Source organism: Acanthisitta chloris, unplaced genomic scaffold, assembly GCF_000695815.1.
Source record: "Acanthisitta chloris isolate BGI_N310 unplaced genomic scaffold, ASM69581v1 scaffold43749, whole genome shotgun sequence".
Lineage (NCBI taxonomy): Eukaryota > Metazoa > Chordata > Aves > Passeriformes > Acanthisittidae > Acanthisitta > Acanthisitta chloris.
The window spans coordinates 112-27982 of record NW_008691657.1 but is presented as its reverse complement, the minus strand read 5'-3'; the positions used below and the strand labels follow the sequence as shown (position 1 = coordinate 27982).

At 41.7% G+C, this 27871-nt stretch overlaps 1 protein-coding gene across 1 annotated transcript; it reads right to left on the bottom strand.

Moving 5' to 3' along the window:
* Positions 1 to 26557, bottom strand: LOC103809465 (S phase cyclin A-associated protein in the endoplasmic reticulum-like; the record flags this gene model as incomplete). Its single annotated transcript, XM_009082300.1, has 11 exons — positions 26495 to 26557; positions 23150 to 23267; positions 20652 to 20722; positions 17628 to 17819; positions 11836 to 11936; positions 11302 to 11418; positions 9755 to 9915; positions 2418 to 2681; positions 1807 to 2024; positions 546 to 716; positions 1 to 76 (listed from the first exon to the last, which is right to left on the bottom strand). Coding segments are annotated over exons 1-11 (1552 nt in total), but the record flags the coding sequence as incomplete, so codon positions are not given.
* Positions 26558 to 27871: the final 1314 nt, after the last annotated feature.

Sequence of the window (27871 nt, the reverse complement as noted above, 5' to 3'; positions counted from 1 at the left end):
CTTCATAGTCTGCCAGCAGATCATTCCAGTCCATAGACAAACCACAGAAAGAAATGCTTCCATTGCCCATACTAGCCTGAAACATAATATGATCCAGACAGTAAAAACATGGACCTTAACTCACAGGTGAACACACATATCAAACACTGCCAACTCAGCAATGTTTCCAAGCTGAACTGACCATCTCAAAGACAAATGCTGCTCTGCTCTTTGACAGCAAAAATGGAGACTTCTGCTTCACCTACTCCCTACTGTGGTAGCAGTGAAAATAACACATCCCAGTTCTCCCCATTTTGCACCCAGAAACAGGCAGTGGGACAAGTGCAACATCAGAGGGCTCTGTACCACTGAGCAGCACTGTGCTGCTGAGCAGAGTAACTGTACCTCAGACAGTGTGGTATAATTATTACATGACACTATTGACTTCACATGTAAGACAGGTCACTTTAACTCCAAAAATGAACACTAACAAATTCTGTATTCACGCTCTGCTGACATCAAAGACAGCCTGAGTTTGGGTGCATTGAAATGAACTGGATACTCACAGAGAAATCACTGTCATTGTCAGTCTCAATATTAATGTCATTGTTTTCCTCTGCTTCAATCTCTCGAGTCAATTGCTCTTCCTCTGCAATAGCACTGGCAATGGCTTCTTCGTTGGCCTTTTCCAGGCGATCTGCTAACTCTTCCTTCTTAGCAAGGACTTCTGCCATGGACTGTAGGAAACAGCAAACCAGAAGAAAAGCCCCAAAATCAGCAGCACACAAAACAGTGGATTCCATGTAGTTAACATGAACTACACAACATTTTATCCAACTTCCAGTTAGGTCCTTTACTGCTGTCTTTTGTGAAGGTAACTGAAATACAAACCCCACTAAAACTGCTAGCAACTACTAACTCTTAATAGCTATATGAAACACTCATAAAATTATTACTCACCTCATTCTGAAACAGATTACAGAAACACTGTCATTAAAGGCAACAAAGAGAGTTCTTCTCTAATTATTGTAATGCCTACTCTTAGTGGCCAGGCAAGACATACCCTGAGCCATTACTGCATGCCCTGCTGCTGGCTCTACAAAAGCAATCATGCCCCAAAGTATTATTTAAAGACAAAAATTATCTGCATGAACTATATCAGCAAACTTTACAGTAGTCAGCACAATGGAATGTCAGCTATACTTGTTTTTCAACATAAATGACAAGACAGTGAGGGAAGAGTGGGACCCTGAATACGCTGAGTGATTGTGTTTTCCTTCTCTGCTCAGTATAAACCAGTTCATCTCCACTCCAGCTACCAAACCAGACACAGAGTACTGACTTCACATCTGTTGCCTAAGAACAGCATTCCTCCAGACTGCTGGTTGTAGAGGAAGGCCCAGGAGAGCAGCTCAGCTAGTCTGAAAAGGCAGAGATCTACCTTTGTTTCCAACAGAACTTTGACACCAGTTGTGTTTCCAGTCTGAATGATTAGCAAAACTGGAGTAAGAATTTAATGACAGTGGAAGGAAACCAAAAATGACCACAAACATCATTAAAAGTAGCAATGAGAGCACAGATCTCTCTATTCCAAGTAAAACATTTAGATCTTTCCAGCTGAAGTTCAGAAACTTTACTGGAATTAAATCCAATCATAAAAAGTATCTGTGCAACAAATTATTTTTTCTACAGTAAGTGCCTGATAGATTTTTCTATAACTCTTCCAGCAGCCTACGAATAAACACTGTGCAGTACAGAGTGAGAAAATTAAGGCTTGTATTTATTACTCACTCAGAAATCTTTTCTTACCAGTCTGGCAGCACTCACATTTGAAATATCTGAGGGGTCCATTTCAGCCTCAGTTTTAGCTTTCTCTGTTTGCTGCCAGTCTGCAGCAGCAGTGCCCTGGGAGGAGGCTTCAGTCTCCTGCAGAGCTTTGGAAGAGCAGTCAGCATTGGTGGGACCTGGAGGCAGCTCAGCAGCTGGTGGTGGGGAATCTCCTTGCAGTGCTGTGCCAGTGCTCCCGTTGGCTTCTGAGGCACATGCTGGGACCTTACAAGAGGCATTTGCAAAATTAACAACATACAACATGCTGAATTTTAAAGTCACTTAGAGTTAAAAGCAGTTTAAGAGAATACCTGGCAACCTTACAGTCAGTGATGCAAATCACTTACTTCAGGTGCTAATCACCTTGCAAAAATTGGCTCTATGAGAAATCTATATGTGAGCTGTGCCTAATGCTGAATTTTTGGAAAACCTGTTCACAGCGTTGTACTTTCAAGCAGCCATTTTATGAAACTGAACCAGCCATTATTTTTAAACCCTTTCCCAACCTGGTTAGAGCATAAAGACTCTTGACAACACCACCTTTGGAGAGAAAACACTCTCAAGAAAAAGTTGCAAGACTTATGGTTAGAAAATGGTTCACAATGCTGTACTGACCTGAGCCCTTTCAGTAAGGGGAGCCTCAGAGTGCTGCAAAGGATCCTTCTGCACCAGCTCGGTGCTCTGGGCCGCAGCACTGGCGCTGCCTGAACCCCCATGCTTGTTCTCTGCTGCTGGTGAGATGACATTTTCTTTGTCACTGTCCCCTTTGGCCCTCAGCGACTCTGCAGCCACAGGAGGTTTTGCCGCCGCGGTGGATCGCGATCGCACGGGCCGTCCACGCTGCACCGTCTCCCAGCCCTCCGCGTCCCTCCGATCTGCTCAGACACAGCACACCTCACCCTCAGGAAGGAAACCTTATAAACAGAAGCACTAGAAACGACTCCTTTATTACAGTACCACACAAAGCTGCGTGACAAAAATATTCCCCTTAAAAATCAATACCCCAAAAAAATCAATGAAAAACTCTTCAGCGAAGCTGTTTCCCTCCCGGAGTGCTATCGGTTTCACTGGCACTCAGCAACTCTGCTCATGGCTCCTGTTCTGCTGCTGCACAAAGTGAAGCTATTCCTGCACGAGAACACGTGGAAAATGGCAGCATATACTTTAGCTTTCCATGCCCTTGTTGCTATTCCATGAGACAGTAAACAGCCACAGTCCTCAGGAGCAGTAGTCCCATTCGAGGCCCTTTGTAAAAGCTCAGGTACAGACACAACTGCACAACTCTGTCCAGAGATGTGGCTGAGTGTGGCTAACAAAACAGGCTAATCAGTGTCAGCTTTTGGAAGATTTCTTTGCCTGGATTCCAGGCACTAGCACAATATTGCCACAGTGGGACTGCAAACTGCAGCAGAAAGCAGAAGAGCGGCTTTCCTCAAGGTATTCTGATTTCTAAATAGCTGTTACATACAACTTGTTGATCAACGTTTCTGCTATCTAATCTTGGTACATACCTGAAAAGACTTTCAAGTCACATTTGTCTGCCACAAGTATCAGGACTGAAGTGTGCCCAGATTCCTAGAGTACTGAGGTGAACCCCTTCTCCACAGATAACATTTTTGTGGCCAGCAATTCATAGCAGCACATCACTTCCCCACAACTTCCCATCTTGAAACAACTGGAAGTGATTCTTTGAGGCCTGAGAGCACAACTCCCAAGTGTGAAAGCTAAGCTCATGCCTGTCTGCTCAACAAAAATTCTTGCAAAAAAACCTCAAGAACTAACTATGATGATAGTGTCCAACATTTTTGGCAGGAGCTGTTTTTAGGCTCATTCACATAAAAGAAGAGAAGGATATGGGAGATTATTTCTACCTGAAGGAGAAGCATAAAAATCAACACTAAATTACCTGTTTTACATCAGGAAATAATCTAGAATAGAACTTGTACCAAAAAAAATTAGTTCTCTGGGTATTTCTAAAGTTTCTACTAACAAAGATGGTCATATAGCTCAGGCAGAAAGATTAGAGCTTGAGCTCAACCATTAAAGCTTAACACAAATATGAACAGGAATAAGTCTGATTGGCTGCCAAAAAAATGTAATTTGGAACACCCAAGAGTGGGGAGAAAACAATGATTTGTATATGATGATGAACTGCACATAACCCACTTAACGACTGGCTTAAAACTCCCATTTTTAGAGATCTGATTTTTAAAAGCAGAACGTCCAGTGGTTTAAAAACTGTCAGAAAAAAAACCCTGTAGGAACACATGATGCTTAGGTCACAAGGAGTGCACCACCTTACCTTTATGGGCTGCCAATAACACCTCAGAGGGAAATGACAACACAAAATCTTTTTTCTTCCTTTCAGAACATGTGTTTATTGTAAGGCAGTTTACAGTACCTAAAACAGACCTGCCTTGACATGAATTTTCACGGTAAAAAATCCTTGAGTCTTTTTTAATTTCCCTCCAGGGCAGGTGTTTCAAGTGCACAGAGTTCTGGTCCTGCCCCTGTCACTGGGAGTGCTACACTGCAGAGCAGGCACAGAACTGCCAATAAACATGGAATGATTCTAGGTGAAAGATCAAACCATTGCACCTACTGGACTAAACAACCTTTGGATGGACTTGGACCAGTGTTCAACACCAGCAGCACCCAGTAAACTGACTATGAGTCTACACCAGAACTAGTGGCACTTCCATCCCTTACTGCCCTTGGCACTGCACATTTTACAGACATGCAGTGCCCACTTACCCACTGGTTCCCTTAACCCAGGATGACACAGCAGCCTGGCCCCATGGCTGGTGTAAATTCACAGTCACCAGGGAAGTTAACAGGTCTGTACTGAAAATTATCTTTGCTGAGCAGCTCATGCAGCAGCTGTTTTCACATGACTATAGAACTGATCACAAACCTTACCAATACTGCTAAGAACAGATGCAAAAAGACAATTCAACTTGAGATTTTACTACTGAAACTATTTTACTCTAGAAAAATTGCCATGCATTTTAAGCAACATTCTCAAACTGTGTGAATGACTATAGCTGAGCTCTTCAGATTACTGCTGGTAACCAGAGCCACCTCTGCAAAAAGCCTTTCTGTGTTCCTTCCCCTCCATGCACTTGCACTCAGTGTGCCTCACTGACTAGACAGGGGAATGGCAGACAAAAAGACACTGATTACACTTTTTGCTTTACCGCAGACTTCCTGTTTGACCTCTGTAAGCAGCTTTAGCTTTATTTTCATTTCTTCATCTTCATATGGAAAAAGTATTATTACCTACAGAAGTGAGTGATGGAAACATGTTATTGCCCTCTCAGAGACAATCTTCTCCCCAACAATGCTCCAGGGAACAGGGGTTTAATTCCACAAGACCCAAACCAGCCTCCCTGCAGGAAGCTCCCTGCACACAGCCTGTGCAGAATGTGGGACAAGAGCTGCTGAGGCTCCTTGGCTGTCACAGCTGCTCCTTCCCCACAGGCTCTTCCAAGTGACAGGACCACAAAGACTTTGCTGTATGCAGCTAATGATAAAATTTGGCCAAGAAATTTCCCTGGCAAGTAACATACAGAAAACCAAGAGATTGTTCAGAACACTGCTGAAATCAACTAAAAAAAGGCACTGCTTTCCTGCAGCAACTCAGGGATTGCAAGTCCTTTTGCCTGTCATTGCTGCAAAAATTCTCTTCCAACCTGTTCTGAAAATTGAGGTCTTACATAAAGGGTCTTTTCTACACTGAAAAGATCAGAAGATAACCTTTTGCAGCCACTACTACCTAAAGACAATTTCACTAGTATCTAGAGAATAGAACATATTAATCATATGTATCTTAATAATTGAGCTAATATCTTCTAATATCTTTTACTAATATCTACTGAAGTTCATTCCACCAAAAAAGAATATTCTTGCCTAGCTGATTCTTTGTCTCATGGCACATTCCTTAGCAGTCCAAAATGACAGAATTAATCAGAGTGAAATTATTCAGAGCAAAGCCATAATCACACTCACGACAATAAGAATGAATCTTGGAGTAAAAGCCATTTATTGGCCTTTCTTTTACTGCATTTGTTCAGTGGCAGAGTCATAATTACAACTCAAGGCTCATCTGAGCATTTTAACAGCCCTGAAATCCTTGTGTTTGAAAGAACAGGGTTTGGTGAACTCTTTACATACAAAGTAGTTTTTGATGAGCATGTGCTCAGACTCTTGAACTGTCTGGCACCAGTTTAACAGTTTGAAGCCACCTGACAAATAGCTGTGCACAAGAAGTTACTTGTCCATTTTAGCTCACTCACCAGTTTAGTATTCAGTCATTTCCAGGCACATTTTTAACCAAGAGTTTACAATGCTAATGCATCTATTGCCATGAGATCATCTCTAATCTGAAGCCAAGATAATACTCAGTAGGACACCCACCTTCCTCCACCCTCTTTCCCCTAAGTCTGGAATTCTTACAGCCCAGGAGCCATCTCCACAGGCCAAGTATCACATGCTGGGTTTGATTACTCCCAGAGTTTTGTTAATGAATAATTCATTTGACTACCTTGATCACTCTCTGGTTTCATGGGAGCTCCCCTGTCCCTGCAGCTCTTGTGTTACACGGCAGTGACAAGCCATCTGTTATCTCCAGGCCCTTACAGCCACCAGGGCCCTGCTCGGTGCAAGTTGCTCCATCTGCAAGAAGTGCAGCAAGAAGTGGCTAAGCAGCCTCACTGGCAACATCACTAACAGAAATCTAGGCAAGTCTGTGCAAACCTCTGGGAGTTCTACCTCAGGAGAGGCATGGCCACTCTAAAAAATTCATTGGCGACTAATATCCTAATCAAACCTATCTGACCTTCTCCACTCATCACTAAAATTCGGCCCCATATTGTTTATATCTGAAGTATTACTGTATCTGAGAGGCACTTTGGAAACTCTGATCACCTGAGAATCTGGAAGCAAACCTAGAAACAGGAACTCAGGCAAAATGCTGTTGCAGGAAACATGACATGCAAACCAAAACAATGAAATCATTTTTTTTTAAAAGAGGCCAATTTAGTGGTGGAAGCAGTGACAAATCTACACATCATACCAAGAGGTGGTGAATGGATAGGCAAGGTCTTAATTAGACAAGTTAATTGTCAAGACTAGTTTTTGGTCACTTCATAATATGAAGGGAGGGGGGAATATAAAGAGAATGAATGTAAAATTTTCAATAGAATTGTGCTCAAGAACCTGACAAGGCCTTCAGGAATACATTGTCCCTTGCTGTCTGTGAGGACAGTCCTGCCACGTGCACTCAGGCATGAGAGGTTTTCATGGATCAGGTGCCACAGCATGTCCAAGCCCAGACCAGGACAGGGATGTTGGAGCACTCCATGTCCCTCACAGCCTCCAGTCTCAGCTACATTACAAATTCATCTATTCACAGCTATGCACATGAGCAATTAATACAGGCAAGCTGGTGATGGTAATACCAAACAACTAGATTTCAAGTGAGGCAAGAGAAGACAAACACTGAGTATTTCTGAGAAGTCCCTGTGTCTCTGCCTGTCCTTTCTGCTGAGCTCTCTACAAACAGTAACCAATTTTTCTAACTGTAAGCACCTACTTCCAGCCTTAATACACACTCTAAACTTGTATAGCCTCTCCGGCCACCTGGGAATTCATTTCATGCTAAGCTGTTGTCCTTGTGTAGGCTGTTCCTAAATCTTTTACTCCTGCCAGAAACTGGTCAGTCAGTAAGAACAGAACACGTTTCATATTGTAGGAAACACTCAAGCACAAAAGACAAAATCCCTATTTTTTTTTAATTCATTAAAATATTGAGGGTAACAGTAAGTTTAATGAGGGAAATGAGATAAGATGATTTAACCTCATTTAATTATGCATCCAGAAAAGATTAAAGAACTATCTGGAAAAAAGAATGCATTTTCTCTCTCCCCAGGGACTTATTTAGTTAAATTTGGAAATTGCATCAACCATGAAAGAGATACAGTATGATACCACTTGGCCACATCAGAAAACCATTGTGAGCCCTAATGATAATGCTGTTGGAAATCTCTGGAGACAAAGTGTTTCAGGGAGATCCTGCAGCTGTAAGCTCCAGCTGGGCTTTAGGGTGGGCAAGAGAGCATCACAGGGGGCAGGGGGAATCCTCCTTCCCCCAAGGCCACATGTACCAAACAGCTGTGAGTGCATTAGCTGCTGAACAGACAGACAGATGATACATGAGCCTCACAGCTGCTTCAATAATGCATGCGAAGAGCCTCTGACTCCCTCAGCATAAACTTCACAGATTTTCTTGTGCTCCAATCAGTGAGGATAATTTGATTTCACCAAGGTGATTCCAACTTCCACACAAAGGGCAACAGTGAGTTTGTTACAAACATTAGCATTCACCCCCGAGAAAATCACTGAAACTCTCCAATGTTCAGTGTCAACAACGAGAGACCCTCAAGAATAAACAAAGTCTCCAGCAGGAGCGACTGATATTTCCTAAAATGCAATGCTTCAGGTCTGGATTGCAAGGGCCATTTGGTTTGAAAATGACTGAACACCTGTAGGCCAGTACTGCAGGACCTAAGCAGTGTTGCTCTTTCTGGAGCTCAAGAGCAGCAGCTAACAGCCAATAAAAGACAGAACAACTCGTTCCTCAGCCCTCTAACTGCCTGAAACCAACATAAGGATAAGGTCTTCTGTTTTCCTTTTAGCCTCTTAAATATACATTATCCATCTGGAAATACAGATCACTTGTCTCCTGTGTAGCTGATAACATTGTCCATATGCTACAGGAATCCCTAACAAAGGTATTTAGGCACAGATTGGAGCCTGTCCCTTTAATAAGTGTGACAGGCACCAGAAAAAGGTTTTGCTGTTAATAGCCTTAATTCCTGGCATGTGTTACAAGTGGAATTACACATCACTTACAGTGCTGAACTCTCAGCCAAACAACCACTGCTCTCTAACCAGCACACTGCAACCACACCCAAGCAAGCTATTCCCTCCTTCCAACAGCATCCATCAATCCCCACTCCAATAACCATCTTCAGAGGATGGTTTGATCTTTCTGCTCTAAGCACAGGAATCCACATGCTACTGAACTCACTCCAGTTCTATTGCAAGGCACCTGGACAAGGCATTTTAGCTCCGTAACAGGCCACAAGTCTGCAAACCACTATCCGTGACTTCTACCACTACTGGGTTGAACATACAAGTATCTTAAATGAATACATGCTCTTCCTGGAAGCTTTCTTTCAAAACCCATTTTATTTTCTTTAGGAATATCCACTTCCACATCCTGCCTGCTGCTTTTGCAGAAAGTCAGCTGAGACCACACGTGGGGAAAAAAGAAATGAAAGAAAAGCATCTCTGAAGACAATCTCAGGGTTCCAGTGTGTGCACAAAAACTAACTTTAAAACCCAAATGGTAGTTTTTTGTGTCTACAACGAACCAAATCTCTTCTAGAACAAATGACCCTACATCAAGCATCCTCCAAGGAGGATCTTTAGTGAAACAATTCATAACTGAATTGGCAACTCTTGTCTTCAAAGGAAAAACATCAATTGTTCCTTCAGCACAGTGCTAATAACATGTCCTCCAGGGCACATAAACCATCTTGAGCTCTTTACAGATTCCTGGGCATGTATTATTCTTTCTGTCATTAAACCACACCACACTGCAGTCACTTAGGTTGTCAGTTTGTGACCAAAGACCTTTTGTTTCTTGCACCCTAACAGATCAAATTCTACCTAGTGCAAATACAACACGGTGTTACCTACACAGCAAAACAGAACTTTGTCTCAAACTTAACCCTCACAACTTAAGGCTAAAACTGACCTTTTAGCTCAATTCTTAAACATTCTACTTGGCAAACTTAGACTCCGTTGTGCCTTGAACACAGGTGTTTATGCTGCATGAACTCTACACCACACAGTTTGTGCAATAACTCAATTCCAGACTTGCCGTTTTTCCGCAGCGACTTCTGTGCGGGCGGTGCCAGACAGGCTGGTGCTGCTGCCAGCTCAGGGTTGGCAGCTTTGGTTCCATGGTTGGCTTTCACCTTATCAGCCCAACTCACAGCAGCAGGAGCCAGACGTGTGGCAGAGAGGGTCACTGCAGGGTTCCTGAGGGAAGTCACAGCTCTGTTAGTGCCTAACCAAACACAAGGATCCTCAGAAAACCTGCTCAGGACACTGCAGAGCCTGCCAGACCTGAGCAGCACAGAACCACCTCTCTCCCCCCAGCACACTCTCCAGGCTGCAGCAACTGACACTAAAAAGTTGATGCAATTTACTAAACAAATGGTTGTGTTTAATAACCAAGATGGACTTTTATCTTTGTGGCACTAATTTCTGAAGTAATTGATGGTTTTGGCAACCAAAGCATCACATAGTAACAAATTCTACATACTAAGGCTTGAAAAAACACTCCTGTCATTTTACAGCTTGGAGTTTGATCACTTAGCACTGCCAATTCCTTTTTATGAAAAAAAAAAAAATCTTCCTACTCATCATCCCAGAGATTTTATTTCTCCTTTATCATACCCTTCTTGCAAGCTCTTCCCCAAATCCTTCTTTTTTCACATCAATGCTTTTGGACACTTCTAATTGTTTCTGTCTCCAGTTTCTGTATTTTTCCTACTTTTTCAACACTGCTTTTGGGAAGAGATGATGACCACAGTCATCTGTGCCATTCCCTAGGAATTTCTACAGTGGTACACCACCACCTTCCCTTCTGTCCCTATTCCCTTCCTAAGAATTCCTAGCAGCCTAAGCCAGGAAATAGTCTAAGCCCTTATTTTCTAACCTATTTCTCACACACACAAAATATTGTGGTTGTCTGGGGCTGCTTTGAGACACACAAGCAGACTAAGAAGCAAAAGTTTGCAAGTGTGAAGGACAGAAAATACATCTTGTTATTAGCTGCTCTAACACACAGTTGTTCATCATTTCCCTGTGATGGTGGATGAAACAGCTCCAGCAACAATAGCAATGTGTAATTACATCCAAAAAAGAGTGAGCTGAAAAACATCATGATGCTGAGCTGTTGTGTTCTAATAAAAATAAAAGAGCATTGATTTCCAGCAGAGTCAAATCTTTCAGTTGACTCCTGTGCATGTTTTCTCCCCAGCACCAGGCACTGAGGCAGACAACCTCAGAGGTTGTCAGGTGGTATCAATACACCTACAAAGGGACTAACACTGTTGGATCCATTTTTCCACCAAACACACTTTGCAGTTCTTTGTAGAAGTATCTGATATGCCAAACTGGAGAGCTCAATCCCTAGAGGTACTGACCAAATAGTCTAATGTTACATCTCTGCTGAGATGTTTCCTTCTCTGCTGAGTCCCTTTCCTTCACAGACCATGTGCTTTTCTTTCTTCTAATTGCTTATATGACTTTAATGGCAAAACAATACACTGATTACTATGGAAAAGCAGTGCAATTGTGAACTCTCCTTCAAGTGAATCTTTACTTTAGCTTCAATAAACTTATTAGCTGCTTTCATACCCAAAATTCAAACTTCTTCGAGCATTTGATGTCACACTAATTCTGTCTGTTGATGGACTTGGAATCACATGACGTCCTGGAGACATCTTCTTTACTTCCCAGGCTAGGGAAGTAGGTCTGCAAATACAGGGAAGAAGGGTTTGAAAACCGATTCACAGTAACTATTCCTCTGTCCCTTAAAGCAAAACCAGCACCAACAAATGTCTGAATGAATACTGCTGAATTTGCTCATTGATCTTAGCCACTGTTTCTACATCAACCCCAAACCCAACCCAGATCAAAACCAAAGGATACTCTCAGGGCCACAATGTTTGTTCCACTAAACACCAAACTAACCAGGCAAAAGGAAAGGATCAGGAGTAGGACTGGAAATATTTTCTACTTCTAGTGGCAGTGACAATGCACATCAAATGTCCTCACATCACTTTTGTCCAAACGGAAAATTGGTTCTATTTGCTGAGTCTTAGCTACAAAATGAAGTTTACTATGAACTTTACTCTCTATGTGGATTAAAAACGATGGAAATCCAATTACCTGCTTTGAGCATCAGCTTTTTCCAGCTTCTCCTGTAGCTGTATCCAGTCAATCAATGCTTTGAAGTCCCTTACATAGTTATCAAGCATCATCAGGACTTCCTGCAATGCAACCACCACATCAATCTTTGTATTTAAAAAACAATCCCCAATAAAGAACTGAAAAAGTGGGAAATCTACTACTTTGTAGATTTCTCATTAACAATAAACCCAAGAAACTCCCTGAAAACAAGAAAGCCCAGACAGCTAAGATTTTTATGTGAACAAACATTAACACATTTATCCTGAAGAAAAGGAGCACATTTCCTAAGATTTGTGAGCATCACTGTGTAAGGACAAACCAGCAAGATTTGGCAAGAAAACAATTGCTAACACACGTCAGGATCACTGCTCCATGATTGATTCCTTTCTTTGGTCAGAGTTAGCTTTTAAAATATGCTGCACACACATCATCAAATAGGCAAAACTGTAAAACATGGAAGAATAAATGTCACAATGAATCTGTTTGTGAAGTAAAACAAAACTGCACAAGGGCAACTGTTTCAGACCCTGGGCAGGATTAAACATCCACAGTCAGGAATTACATGGATGTGCTGTACATTTACTTAGAACATAGCAAAACCTTGATGAAGTAGTTAGAATATGGAACAGCACGTTGGTCTCTAACAAAATTACTGTTACAAAAAGACATAAAATTAACTTCACTTGACACCACAACAGGAAGAAACTGATAGCTAAAGTACCAGTGACTGAGCAGCAGGGAAGAGTGGGGAGCTGAAAAATTTGTTTCTGATTTGAGCAATTATTGATGCATCTACTGATTTCCAGTTTGCTCAAACGTAAGAGTGCAGTGCCTACAGTCAGGTCAGGTTACAGAGAGGAACAAGGAAGAATTCCAAGGTAAGTTGGGATCCTGCTGCCTTTACTCACACAATAGCACCATTTTGTCACAGCAAAGCAGAACAAAACACCACATATGGATTGAACCCTTAGTTCTGTTTCCTGAGCAAACTGCAGTTATCTACTGCCACTGGTAAGGAAAGGAGCAATTCTTTACCAGGCAGGAAGCTAGGAAACCACTGAGAGTCCACACACAAATTCAAAAACCTTGGACTGAATGTGCCAGCACACACACAGACACGAGGCACCTCCTCAGCAGGGCTGACTGTCACCACCAAAGCACATTAGTGCCTTTCTGAGGGACAGAGTTGGAGCTCGTGTCAGTCAGAAAGAGCTTTCATAGCTACTCTTTCAAAGGCAAGAAAAATGTATCCTGTGCTCTGTGATGACAACATGCTGAAAATAATAAAAATCCAGGAATGAAGCTTAAATGTTATGAAAATTACATGAGCTTCACATGCAGAATGTAAAGTGCAGACAGAAATTTATGGTATAAGGGAAAACACTAATGACATTGTTGCTGTTTTACAGACTTCTGTACTATGTCCAAGTCATTCCTGATGATACTAAGAGAAATTTTCTGCTCAAAGCAAATTAGTAGAAATACTTTGGGAAGAATAACAAATGAAAAGGTCTTAGTTCTTAACTGCATAACTAGAGATTTTAACAGTAAAACTTTTGACACTGAAAACAGTAAAAACACTTGACTGCAGCCCAGGTAACTAATGCAATTAATGTAACATCACATCCCATTCATCTTCACTTTAATTGTCCTTTGAAGAGAAAAAGCACCTCTAATGCATGCAGAATGCTTCTGCATATATGGATCAATAGCCATTCTGTTTAACCTTAAGCTGCAAGTTCAGTTTTCACATCAGTATCCTTTTAACTGGTAGGTATGGCACATACAGAGCACATGCTGCTTGTTGGAAGGGACAAGTCACCACAAAGTCAGACACCAGGGCAGTCAGACAGATCTCACTGCTGATGTAAAAGTCACTCTTTGTTTCGAAATACTCCCCCAAAACTCTTTCTTACCAGGCAGTTGGTTTACAGCACCAAAATAATTCTTAAGTAAAGTCTGCTACAAAAATGAACAAGTGTTTTAGCCAGTTCTTTTTTCAGTTTTGCTAATAAAATTTCAGCCTTCTAATCCAATTCCTGTCCATTTAGGTTGGCCCATACTAAGTTGTGCTGACTCTTAGTAACAATAGGAGCATAGAAAGCAAAATTGAATTCTGAATCATTTGCTTTTCAAGTCTGCCACTGAGATACTCCTCACCAAAAAAAACCCGGAATCAATGTGACTATGAGCTATATTTCTGAAGTTAGCTGGCACAGGAAAAAAAAAAAAAGCAGCAATAAGTGGCTTAACCTATTTTAAGGAATGTTTAGTTGCACATTATCAGAGCTGATCAGACAGGGCCATGCAGCTGTAACCCGAGCCGTGTTGTATGAACAAGGGAATACAAACAGGACAAGCAGCTGGAGCGGCCCCATACTCACTGAGGCACATCTTTCTCCCTCCAGCCAGGAGGGCTATTCTGTCAGGCAGGATGGAGCAGAACAAAAGTGGCTCTGAGAGCGCTGTCCCGGGCTGCAGATAACTCCATATAGATGTACAGCTAAAATTACCAATTAGCTCGGCAATTGGCTGCGGCGGATTCGATCGGTGGGGAATGCTCTCCGGCGCTGGCGCTGCCGCAGGACGCTCGGCGCCTTCCCTTTGTGTCGCGACACTCAATCCCCTCTCTGCCCCACCTGCGGCCGAGCCCCGAACGCCGCCGCCGCTCGGGAAGGGGCTGACAAAGAGGAACCTCCACGGGCTCTGCTGCGGCTGAGCAGAGCCAGAACAATTGCAAATCCCATTATTTCTCAAGGTCATGTCCAGCCCGTATGGTTTTTTAACGAGACGGTTTGAAGTGAAGGAGAAGCGAGGCTGCTAAAAACCAACACTTCAGGGAAAACAGGCAATAACACTAAGAACAGGCAGAATACAACTCTTGTTTTCTTCTTCTCTCGGTTCTGTGCAGTTCTCTGACCTAGAGTTCTGCGTGTCAAAAAGCTCTTTCAGTGATTTCCCTTCTTTTCACAGCATCATAGAATCAACCAGGTTGGAAAAGACCTCAAAGATCATCGAGCCCAACCCCCACTGTGGTTACTAACCCATGGCACCAAGTGCCACATCCAGTCTCAGCTTGAAAACCTCCAGGGATGGTGAATCCACCACCTCCCTGGGCAGATGAATGATCACTCTCTCCCTAAAAAATCTCTTCCTGATCACTCTCTGCTGCATTAACTAAGACTGACTACATAATCTGCCTTCCTCCACCTACAAATGCTTTTGGGCTTAACTCCTTTAGCATACACAAAGAGATTTAAAGGCATTACTATTTCTTTTGTGCCTCCACTTGCCACCCAAACCTATCAAATACAGGGCAATAAAATATTCATGCAAACACTAGACACACAGAACCCAAGCTAAGGTATAGAACAGCCATACAATTTGCATTTTCAAACACTGATGGTTATAGCCAAATCTACTAGGATATATCTGATCTTTTATTACTATTGCAGTGAGGTGATGCTTCAACTTCAGATTTCCTTATTTCAGAAATAGTTCAACCATGTCCATACAAAGCATCAAAGCCATATCTATATATCAGCACACATGATTTGAGAGTTCTCAATTCCAGATCAATAGCAAAATACCAACTCCAGCAGTGCCCAAAGCTGAGAGAAAATATACACAACCACTGATCCTCTTACACACGTTGCCAGTGTTTGGATCCTCACCACAGCCCTTCTGTCTGCAGTTTCAACCACAAACAGCCACTAGAGCCCTTTCCCATCTGGGAGCATCAAACGTCATCCTCACTGACAATGTAACCAATAAAACTATATCAACTTGAAAGGAGACAAGAGAGCAAAAGGTATAAAATAAAAACCAACTAGCACTTTTGTACCAGGTTAACCCGAAAGTTTTGAATGCCACAAGTTGTCACATTTCATTTTCACATGGCTCTTCTTTTAAAATAATCTTTAGACAACTGAAATGTTTCAACAGAGCAGCACATGCCCATTTGGCCAAGGCAGAAGTTTGAGGAGGTATTACTTAAACAGTCAAAATGAAGGAAGTTTTTGATAACATGAATTTATCTTAATTGAAAGAATTTTTTTAATCCCATTTTTAAAAAAAACAATGAAGCAAAGTTAAGAGTTTAACCATTTTGCTTCCTTACTTAATATCTACTAAGAGCTCTGCAAAGCACTCACTGCAAAAGACAGTGGCAAAGTGATCAGTGACACTGAGCCTCACCTCTGGGAGAAACTGGACTGTCAAACCCACCACAAAATAATGACAATCAATAGAACTGAGAGAAGTGAAACACTGCTAGTAAAAATAATTCGCAAGACTCAACCGTTTGACACTTCATATCTGAATTAGCAGAGACTTTGGTCATTTAGCAAACGAATAATGATCACCATCTGACAGTAACCTGCAAAAGAAACTCAACCAGACCACAAGCACATATTCCAGCTGCTGAGGGAAGGCAAACTTCTGTGCTGAGAAGAAAGAACTTTTTACACAAGTTTTACAGCACATGACATTGGACTGTCCTGTTTACTCATTTTTGGGGTTTTCCACCCTTGTTTTGCAAACAAGTAACCTGACCCACACAGATAGAGACATCATTGTCAAGCTCTGCTAAAATGAAGACTTTTCACTCAGGCTCTGTGGTATCTCCATCCCAGAGCAGATCAAGTAGCTGATTAAAATGCTGAATGATATCTAAGCCCCCAAATATGTGATAATGATACAAATACGCTTCTGTTCCTGCAGTCACACAAGCTGAACATGCTAATCTAATTACAGTGCAAGGCTGCCTGATTCTCTAAAACCAAAGACTCCTCCAGAGAAGTTTCCTGAGCAGGAAGACAGTTTGGTACCAAAATGGTAAACTGTGTTAGACCAACCAGTGACTTGGAAGCCTCTAAGCTACTGTTCAACCTTCAAACCTGCTTCCAATGAAATGTATTTGTCTGCTAATCTCAAAGCCCATTTGACTGTGTCTGATTACAGCAGAGAACTAGATGCAGAGGATAAGAAAAAAGTTTACTTAAATTGATATATGTAATTTTTTACAGTGATTAGATAATCATTTCCAGAATGTGTTGAGTTTTCAGCCATGTTTAATGTAAAAACAAAGTAGTATCTTTCACGTTTCTCGTATAATCTATTCTGGCTTCTCCTCATGCTTGTGATAAACCCCATGCCTGAAGAATGAGTGATTTTTATTAAATGACAAGGGGTCTACTAGAAAATCATCATGAAATGTGAAACAGATGCACAAGCTATTACAAACACAGGTTGTCTGAAAATGGGAAGTGCCTCACAGTGATATCCCAACCAGACATTGCCTACACCAATCACTTCCTCATCAAAGAGAGAATTAGTGATAAATATCACTGCAGAAAGGGAACAATGTATAATTAAGCCACTTAACAGGAAGCAAACAAATGTGCAAAAGGCTGAACCACAATAGTGCCACCTACAGTAAAGGACAGCACAGGGAAAATAAATCCATCAGCATTCAGCCAGAAAGGAACCAATCAGAGCTCAACAAACAACATCGGAATTCATCAATGAACAGAGCTCTAATAACATCATGTACATCATGAAGAGCTCTATATACTCCAAAAATTAGTCCTGCCCAGGATGAAAGCATTTTCTTAAACATGAATCAATATGCTATGAACTTTCCTCCTTACAAACCTTCACGAAAGCCAAATCAAACACTAACATGTCCCTGAAGCTCCAACTCCTCACTCAGCTGTTTTTGTGAAGGATAAAAAGGCAGGAGAAGCCACGTGCCACAAGAGCAGCCTCACCTTGCACTCCACCACGCTCTGGTCGGACTCGCAGGTGACGTAGATCTCATCCACGGCGCGGCGCAGGTTGTCGAACAGGAAGGCCCAGTACCGCGCGCGCAGATCCACCTTGCGCGGCCTTGTCTTCGTGGGGCTTTTGTCAAAGCTCTTCTCTCCAGCTGCTGCTGTCAGCTTACAGTCCAAGCTAGTGTTCTGAAAAAAGCAAGATGCAAAGGAAAAGCAAAATAACAAACACAGGTATGGTGAGAAGTTGGGTTCCCGTGCAACACATTTTTGTTTTGACTTACTGAAACACTTGTAAACAAGAATTTCTTCATTGGAGAAGACTACACCACCCCATGGACTCGAGGCTTTAAAAACACAGTTCTTAAATACAGGCAGCAGTTCTGTACAGGATATTCTGCCTCTCAGCACATGGGAAAGTTACACTTTCTAATGACATATTACAGGGTGCCCAGGGAGGCTGTGGCTGCCCCAACCCTGGCAGTGTTTCATTCCAGGTTGGATGAGCCTTGAGCAACCTGCTCTGGTGGGAGGTGTCCCTGCCCAGGGCAGGGGTTGGAGCTGGGTGATCTCTAAGGTCCATTCCAATTCCTTCACACACTATAAAACTATCCACTGCATTACTCACCCTGACAGGTGATATTTCCACCACAGGTAATTTCTATTACCATTACAAATAAGTTTTTTGTTTTGAAACCCTAGTTCTAACATGTGAGTGTCAATGCCAGTGAAGTGCTAATTCAGATGCTAATTTGGGTGTAAGGAATCTGATTTACTACAGTCACACTAACACCTCTGCTACCCTTACATATATCTCTGAGTGCTCCAAGTGTACTCCAGATGAACTCCAGCTAAAGTCTGCACAAGAGCCATGGGCAGAAATGAACAGGAGCTTAACAAGGGTTTCCTGGTTTTATTTCTGTGACGTAAGAGTCACCTCTTAAACTGGTTGGAGAAAAGATGCTCCTTAGCCAAGGCCTTGGATATAAACCTTTAAAGCCAGGCTTACACTGGCTAATTATAGCTCCTTTAAACCACAGCTTGTAATAATGCCACCACAACTACAGAATCAGAAAGAGCTATGTCAAATAACAGTGCTACCTACTGCTGCCTGTATGTATAAAATGTGACCTTGGGAAAGTGATTAGGTTTAGATTCAGTCAGCTAATACTGCTGCTAGAAAGGATCAATTGTTTTGTAAAGGGAATCACACATAATTCCCACTGTTTGAAAGATACATTTTCAAATGTACCCTTAGAAGTGTCATGGAATATGTTTTGATATTTAGCAATAACTGTTATCCACCTACTGTATTTGGCATCCATTTATCTCCTCTCTTATATGCCAGCCATGGTTTGAGGAGGAGAGCAGCATGTGCAGCCTCTGTAAATTGTAGCAGTTGTAAGCTGCAGATTTTCAGGGTCTCAGTAGAACCTGAGCAACACTTACAGTCACCCATATTCCAGCAAAACACCTCTGAAAGGATGAACCCCAAATTTCTTGCAAACACAGTCACACAAGCAGGTGAACACTGAGGTGACATTTGCCTAATAGAAACAATATTTTAACTTGCAGTGATAGTTCAGCTCTTCAGCTGCAGAAGATGCAAAGTTTTGGTGTCTCTGAAGCTAAGAAAAATGGAATACCTCTTCTTCCACTTCAGGTAACTTGGTGTGGATGACGAAAGGGACATTAAAACTGAATTTCTCTTGGTGGTTTTTTTCTAGTTAGGTTTCTTTTTAACAGTTTTGGTAACTTGCCTTGTAGAAAGTAAGATGTGTATATTTATAGTCTCAGGATGCCAAAATGTATTGAATGTAGATTTGCCAGCTCCCTACTGAAAGGAAGATGAGGTTGATAAGATCATATTAAAGAGTTCTTGTTAGTTTATTTTCTTGGGATTAGTGGCCAATTTATATGTTAAGGAAAATGAAAACTGAAAGCTCAACAAAACTAACCCAAAAAAGCCACCAATTACAGCAGTATCCAGTGTCTGAAAAGCAGTAGAAATAAAGGTGCTGAATGCCAAACTGAAATGCCAAGATGCACAGACAGTGCAGCTCATTTCAAGCCCTAATTGCACCCAGGAGGAATGCACTGTGTCTACAAGTCAGTTTGGTGCAGCAATCCCACACAGAGCCACCAAGTACTCTCCTGAAAACTCAGTGTTTATATGGTCCCTAAAACAGACCCAAACTGTGCAGCACATCACCCACACCCTGCAGATGCTGAGGGTAAACCCTCGCAGGGAGTCCCAACTGCATCGGTGAAATTCCACCTTCACAGAACATAAAACCAGGATACAGTGTCTGTAACACTCTAGTGTGTGAAGGGAGAACAAGTTAACAGCTGCTAAACTAAACTGGGAAAATAGCATTCCTGGGCTTTGCAGAGGCCAGTGCATCTCTATGGAAGCAGAACACTTTCTTCTTTCAAAAAATAACATTTTCCATATGCTTTATTATCAAGTTGTGACAGATAGCCTCAAAATACTAATTGGCTAAAACCATACTATGGCTAAACCCTTTAATCAGAGAAAAACAATGGTTAAAAATATGAAACATGAGGAAAGATTGAGGAATTACTTTATGAATGTAGTAAAGATGGTCAGTCACAGAGGTTCAGTCCTAACTCTTGGAAATTTTACTCACCTGGTCATTTTCCATTTCCACACTGACCTCAGCCAGTAACACAAAATAGAGCACTGCCTCACGTCAGCAGAGGAGAGAAAAGCAGCCCTTGTGTGAGCAGCATCCTCACAGGAACTGTATCCTGCACCACTCCACTGAGCAGTTGGAGCAGCTTCAATGCCAAAAAGACGTTGGGAAGTGCCAAAAGAAAAAGCTAAGGAAGATAACCTGAATTCTGGCAATTTTAACTTCTGAATACCTGACTTTGGAACTTGGATGCTTTGAAAATACAACGTATGCACAGTTTTAGACAAGTATAACTCAGTCAATAATGTCCCTATGATTTCACAAACAAAACCATTTTTATGTCACAGTACAACTGAGCACACACCTGTTTTGCAGTCTTGTGTGTCCCTTGAGTCACCCTCTTGGTTTTCCCACCAGATTGCCATTTCGATTTTCCTGTGGGAGAAGCAACTGGTTTAATCAACAATAATGATTTTAATTAGAGCATTTTAAAATGCACATATCTCATCTTGGAATGCACTGAGAGAGGCACAATTTCTGAGCGAGAGGTTTGGCTAATTTTGTAGTCCAAATATAAATTCCACTGTTCAAATTGTGGATAATGCCAGAAAACACTGAAAATGAAAAAAATGACAAAGGCAAGAATTACAGACTTCATTAAACAAAGCTAACCCACCTTTAAATGCTCAGTGCCTCTGGAAATCGTATCATTACCATCTACATGTCAAATATGATCCTAGTTTTCTGCATAGATTTAAAAAATGCCTGCCCTGGAATGACTGTTTAATCAGATACTACAGAATTAAAACAAGGAATACATTTGTTAGGAAAAACAAATGTAATAGTTTAGTTTTTCTGGAACTGTTCAAACAATCTACCAGTGGGTTATGTATTTCTGCCAAGAAAGAGGGGGAAAACCAGAACTTCGTCCTGGGTTTAGTTTACCTGCTCTTAGGTAGCCAAGGAAGAGAGAAAAACATTCAGAGAGCAGAGTCAGCCCCCTAAACATCTGAAATGCCTTCTCAAACATACCTGTCTCTCTCCACTGTTTTGTACAAAGTGACTTGAGTAACTATTCTTCCAAAAGCAGTTTATCTCCTTAGCCAGGAAAGATGATTCCAGGTTTCATAGTTATCTTTGCACAGATAAATCTGTGTCAGCCTAGACCAACCTGATGTGTTTGCACTTCATCTTTGAGACCTGCTATAGGGCAATCTGAAAAATTTTATTCCTCCAACTTAGTATCTAACTTGCACAACATGAAAACCACAGAATCCAATTACCAACGGTGTAAACCGGCTCAGACAGCACAGTAACTATGGCAGCAGTATCCTCTAGCACAGATTACATCTCAGCAAAAATTTCAAGATTATTTAGCAGGATGAAGCCAAGCAAATCAATGCATCAGTTGGACATAGTCCTCCCTAGACCATGGAGAGCATTCTTGAATTTCAGGATCGTCCAGTGAGTTTTGAACAGTTCTGAGGCCAAACTCTCTAACACAGCCCAGCTGTTGTACACTGCTCTGGTTATGCAAAGCAGCTGCAGACCTGTTTTATCAGGCAGTCATACAGCTGCTTGGCACAGCTGGTTTGCATCACTGGCTATTCCAGGCAACAAGGCTTTTAATTTAAAGCAAATTAAAAATTATTTGTTTGATAATTCATTTTTTAAATTCTACATCGGCCAAAACAACAGGTACAAACTAATATATTGATCTCAATTTAGCAGCATTCAGGAAAAAACCAACATTCAGTTACTGTATGTATAAAACTTTCCTAGTCACTAAAGAGCTGAAACTGTGGAGTAGCTCCATGTTTGACTTATGATAACTGAAATATGTCAATCACCAATGTCTCTCTTCTGATCTGACTGACATTCTGCAAAGACAAGGTGTGAATACAACAGTACACAGGACTTGCACAGGGAAAAGGTTTGCAAACAAGCATGGGCAGATGAACACAAAGTTGTGCCTCTTTAGATTCCATATGAAACAGAGTAACAACCCATGGTCTAAGAACTAGGAAATGCCTGAGCAATCTCCTTGTAAAGATAAAAGTTTTCAGGCACTTCCTACACGAGGCAGACATTTATACACATCTATAGGAAACAAGACTTTCATAAACACCAGGCTCTGCAAACCTAAAAGAACATGGTGTGGGGCAAGGACTAACTCCTTCTGAAGATATGGAGTGTGGATATCCATACTGCACCTGCACAGGGACATGGGAGCTACAAAATGCTTGACATGAATTCCTCAAACACAGAATTCTGACATCTGGAACAGCTTGAGCAGTACAGAAATAAGAGGCAATTCCTGGCTTCTTAAATCACCACACCACAGGAGAGTATTACAACAGTGACAAAACTGTTCTGAGAATGTACATTATAGGAAACTGTCCCCACATATCCTTTCCTTAGAGATTCTTCACAGACATTTTACCAACACCAAAGTGATACCAACAGAAACTTCCAAACTTCTTTGTTTCAGAGCACAGAGAACAATTTGTTGGACTGTTTTAATCCATCCCTACAATTCTGAATTCCCAAGTTACAAGAGATCAGCTTAGAACAACACTATTGTGTTACACAAGTATCTTGATAATATCAGCAAAACAAAACAGCCTTAGATGTTACAAATGAAATCAGTTTTTAGTCTGTCACTGGGAGGTTTACTCAGTGCTCTGCCAACCACAGGCTGCACGGTGGAAAAAAGCTTTTCAATGACACTGTGTATGCCAAACACACCGGATTTTTTAATAGAGAAATCCTGTGTAAGAGAAATGCTTCCAGGTGAGCAACTCCAGTGTGGACAGAAGGATGGAAGTGGAAAAAGCTGGTGGGAAACTGTTCAACACATACCATCATCTTCCTTGTTCTCCAGAGGAACGCTCCAGGCAATCAGGTTCCTTGCTGTACGTCCCTCTTCTGCCACTATTTTCCTCACTTTGTCATGGCTATTAGAGCGTTGGAAAGAAGCCTGGAAACAAGAAACACAAGGATGGGAAGAAAAGCATTAGAAACTACTGGGTATGGAGTATGTTAATTTCATGCAATCTGTGGTTACACTATTCCAAGTGGAGTGCACAGGTGCTGAATTTTCCTCCAATATCTGAAACAGGTGTATGTGACAATTTTCCTGCATGATAAGATTCACCAACAGGACAGGAGAGTTCCTACCAGCCCACAGTATGAGTATGTCTGGAACACACCACCTTTGTGCCACTGCCTGCCAATGCTGCCAGAGCATGACCAGTAGACTTCACTAATGTTTTCATTACCTTGTACTAATTAGAACTAATTATTTAAGATAAAAACTGCATAGGACCAAAATGCATGTCTTAGCTGACAGGTGAGAGCCTGCAGAAAGGCACAGGACTTATGGGAACCATCTGAAACATGTATGAAAATTCATCTCCCTTTCCCTGAGAGCCTAGAAAGGACTTCCTGGCAACTGCAGTTACCTGTGACTACAAAACTGCAGCTACTCACAGACAGAATGAGACACTGAGGATGAGCTTCATTTACCTCATAAACATATTTCTTTGCACCTGTGAAATGCACCATGGCAAGACATTGGAAACCAAATACATTAGGAAGTTTTTGCATCAATTGACAGATATCCATCAGATAAAATCTTGCCTCTTCTACAGTGTATCAAGCTATTCCTCAGAAAACAATTTGCAACAAAGTCAAACTCTGTACTGTAATGATAAATTTCTGTCCCATGAGGCACAAAACTGCTGACCCAGCTAGCTTCAAACAAATTCAACCACAAGGAACAATTTATTGAGGTGGTAGGAAACACAACACAAATGAGAAACTGCTTTTACTTCGGTGCTTAAATCGCATTTAGCTTGGGTCTCTCCCGCCCAGCTGTCCCCAGCTGCCTGTTTCCAAGTCACAGTGTGCCACCTAGTGCTCCACAAACCTACCCGGAGACACCACCAGGGCAACACCCAGAGCCAAGAAAAAACAGCACTGCTGTATCAGTGAACTTCTGGAAACCCTAATGCAATAAATAGAGCAAATTATGTACTTTGGCCCAAAGAAACCTAAGCAAAGCACATAAAAAACAGGATCTGTACTGAACTGGCTCTAATCTGTCCTTATTCTATACAACTAACTGCCTAGTCTAACTAGTAATTTCCAGAAGAGTGATCATTTCTGCTGTACCAAGTTTAGTTTTTCACCCCTTGTTGCTTAACAATTCACTTATTATCATCAATCTAAGAGCTAAAGATCTACCAGTGACACATAACTATTTTAAAATCTCTTCAAATGACTGCCTAAACTCCATGTAAATACTCGTGGTATCTTGGCCAATTTTACCTTAATCCCCTGTGAAATGTGTCTGTCTTTTACCAAAAGTAGAATTTTCAGACTGCATTTTGCATTCATTTATTCTCAAATCCTAAAAATCACCCAGGCACTCAGCTTAGCTGGAAGTAAAGCTAATCTATGGCATCCACAAACACCAAAAATGAAGTAAGTAAACAAATAAAACTTTCCTCATCTATTGCATCTTTTTTTTTTTCAAAATCCTCCCCCAGCACAGTGTTCACTCAGCACAATCTATGTCATATTTAACTATGGCTCTCCTACAACACAAGCACAGTGACTTGGAAACCCACTTATCCAGAGCACCTGAAAACATTTCAAACATTTTCTTTCCTATTTTTCATGCCGTTAACATTCCATTTCATTGGTCTTCCTATCTTCCAGGCTTACCACACCTATTCCTTTGACCTTTTCACTCATGTCTCCCAGACCTTAGATTTCAAGTTTTCTGAATCTGAGCACTCAGAGTTTTCCCTCCCAAACTGTCTCCAGCTGATTCCCATCTGTCCTTGAACTACAATGTCCAAAGCAGATCCAAACACCTCAGTGCAGAGCTTCTCAATGCTAAACACTGGGGACAGGTTATCCATGTCTCACAGGTGATAATCCCATTTGATCACCTCAAAACGATGCACAGGGGCTTTAGGCAGTGTGGTATTACCTTTGCATCACTAGTGATGGTAAGTTTCAACATATCACAGTTTACACAGAGAAAAACACAGGTTGGAAGGGATCTCTGCAGGTCTAGTCCAATCCCCAAGTCCCCATCCCCTGGCCAGAGCAGACCCAGCTCTTCCTAGCACATAAGCATTAGCTCTCTTGCTGCACATTGTGACCTACCAAATCCCCCCCAGCTGCCACCAAGACAACCATTCCCCATCCTTGATCATTACTCCCATGTGAGTGTAAAGCTCTTCATTACTCCACATCACACTGACTTTGTAAATTATTCATTGTTTACAAGCCAGAAAGCTTTACAAGAGGAGCACAAGCATCTCATTGTGACATTTCAAAGTACTTTGTAAAAGAAACTAGAGCCTGACTTACTTTTCTTATATGTCAGTCAAAAGAAACCCACACACCCTTAAAGGAGGTTTTAGTGGGACAGTTAGCAACAAGGAAGCCAAAAAGTGAAAATCCTTGTGCCAGAGGCCACAGTGGGTACCAACAGTCTTTTCATTTGACCAGAGCAAGTTTAATGCCCTCCCTCACACAACTGATGTGACACTGGTATGTGGTTTCTGACTACTTCAACCTCAGTGCTGCTGTTTGCTACCAAACTACCCAAAGAGGTTCCTTTCCTCAGAGGGCTCTGGATACAATCACCAGTTAGGCCAAAGGAATGACTAGAAGCTCTCTGGTCCTAAACATCAGATGTTTGTCATTTAGTCATCCCTGCTTCTCTGCATGGCTATGAATGGCAAAGCAGCTTTTGTGAGGGTTCCTGTTTTAGTGGTGTTCACACACATAACTGCATTGATGGGAACAAAACCTCCAGTTTCATTCACTGCATTCTGAGATGACTTCAGCTCCAACCTCAGTCTCAGCCCAGATCTGTGAGTGTGACCAAACACTCTATCTTACACTACAGCACAAGCTGGACAAAAGCAGTTTAAAATGGTAATCAGCTGAAACAAGTGCAAAAAATGTGTATACTCACACAACTGGAAACTATGCAAAACAGAAGAAATACTTTATTTATTCTACAATAAAAATTCATTTTTTAAGGTTTCTCAATATGGTGTTAATAACTTGGTTCAGCGCCTAGAATCAATACTTTGAGAGAAAATACAAGTGAATCTGAATCCCAACAAGAAAAATTAGCTTTTCTTGCTGTATGCACTGTTAAGCAAGTGAATATCTTACCATCATGTTATAGCCTTCCTCCCCATCCACAGGCTCACTTAGCACATTTTTGGACGACCCCATTGAGTTTTCATACCTGTGTCAAAATAAAAGCAATTAATTCTTTTCACTTCAACCATTTCTAAAACTACTTTTAGCTTGTTGGCAGCATTTACGTCATGAACAGCAGGTGAACACAGGGAGGCTTTCAGAAGGTAGTTTTATTTGTAGAGTGTTTGCATTGCTCCTTATTAAAAGCAGACAAAGGAGAAAACAAAAAAGAGAATGACTCCACTACAAACTCTTAATGTATGAGTAGTAAGACAGTAAACAGTGCAAAGAATATTGAAGATTTGAAACAAATCAGCACGTGGACATTGCTCTAGAGCAGTGAAGTTCAAGCAGAATTATCACTCCTGTGACAGAGGACTGGAAAGCTGGTTATCAGTTCAACAGGATAAATGAATCAGAGACACACTAGCAATCAGTAGCAGGCAATTAGTGGTGAAGCAAATTCAAATGGAGAACTTCTGCTCTCATTTTAAAAAGGATGTGATGGTTCCTGCAGAAGTCAGTTCTGTACCCTGTGAACACAGAACCATTGCACAAGGGCAGAGTGCACAGGCCTAAACATTTATAGGTTTATCAAGAACTTCCAGAGCAGAGTGAACAATGCTGAAATAAAACCATACCCTTGGCTCCAAGGTTGATAAATTCTAGGCAGCTGCTGATTAGAGTGCAAATGCTCTGATCCTATTCTTCTGAGGAGTCAGGTTCTCACTGCAAATTAAAGACACTTCTAAATTACCAGAAATTAGGTAAGAGAACAAAATTAAGCCTTCATCAGACCCAAAGTCATTAATAATGCTGTTTTAAGTGCGTTCGTCTTCTAAGTGGGTCAATCCTCACACCTCGTGCTCCTTATAAAGGGCTGAATTTTGCAAAAGTGAACAGCCAAACCTGCCCCAGCGAGGAGCTGCTAGGATTTGCACCTGTTTGGATGCCCTAGAACAACCTCCTGAGCCCATGAAACCCAAAACGTCCTGCAGCTGAGTGGAGGCTAAGCTTCTGAGAACAGATTGTACTTCAGCATCACCACGGGCCCAGCACGAGTCCTCACACACCGAGGGACCTGCCAAAACTGCTCCTGCACACCAAACCCACTTGATTATACTCAAGGGGCAACAAGAGCTCATTAAACCCACACATATAGGTTTGGGGGAAAACCCTGAGAGCCCAAGTGTTTCCCCTGCACAGCAGAGCGTTTGGGAAAGATGCTGAAACAGAACGTGTGCTCACAGCAGTGTGTGGGGCACAAAGCTCTGCCCTGGGCTCGCTGTGCTGTCAGCCCTTGCACCCTCGGCTCTCCGACAGCAAAGCAAGGCCACCGAGCTGGGC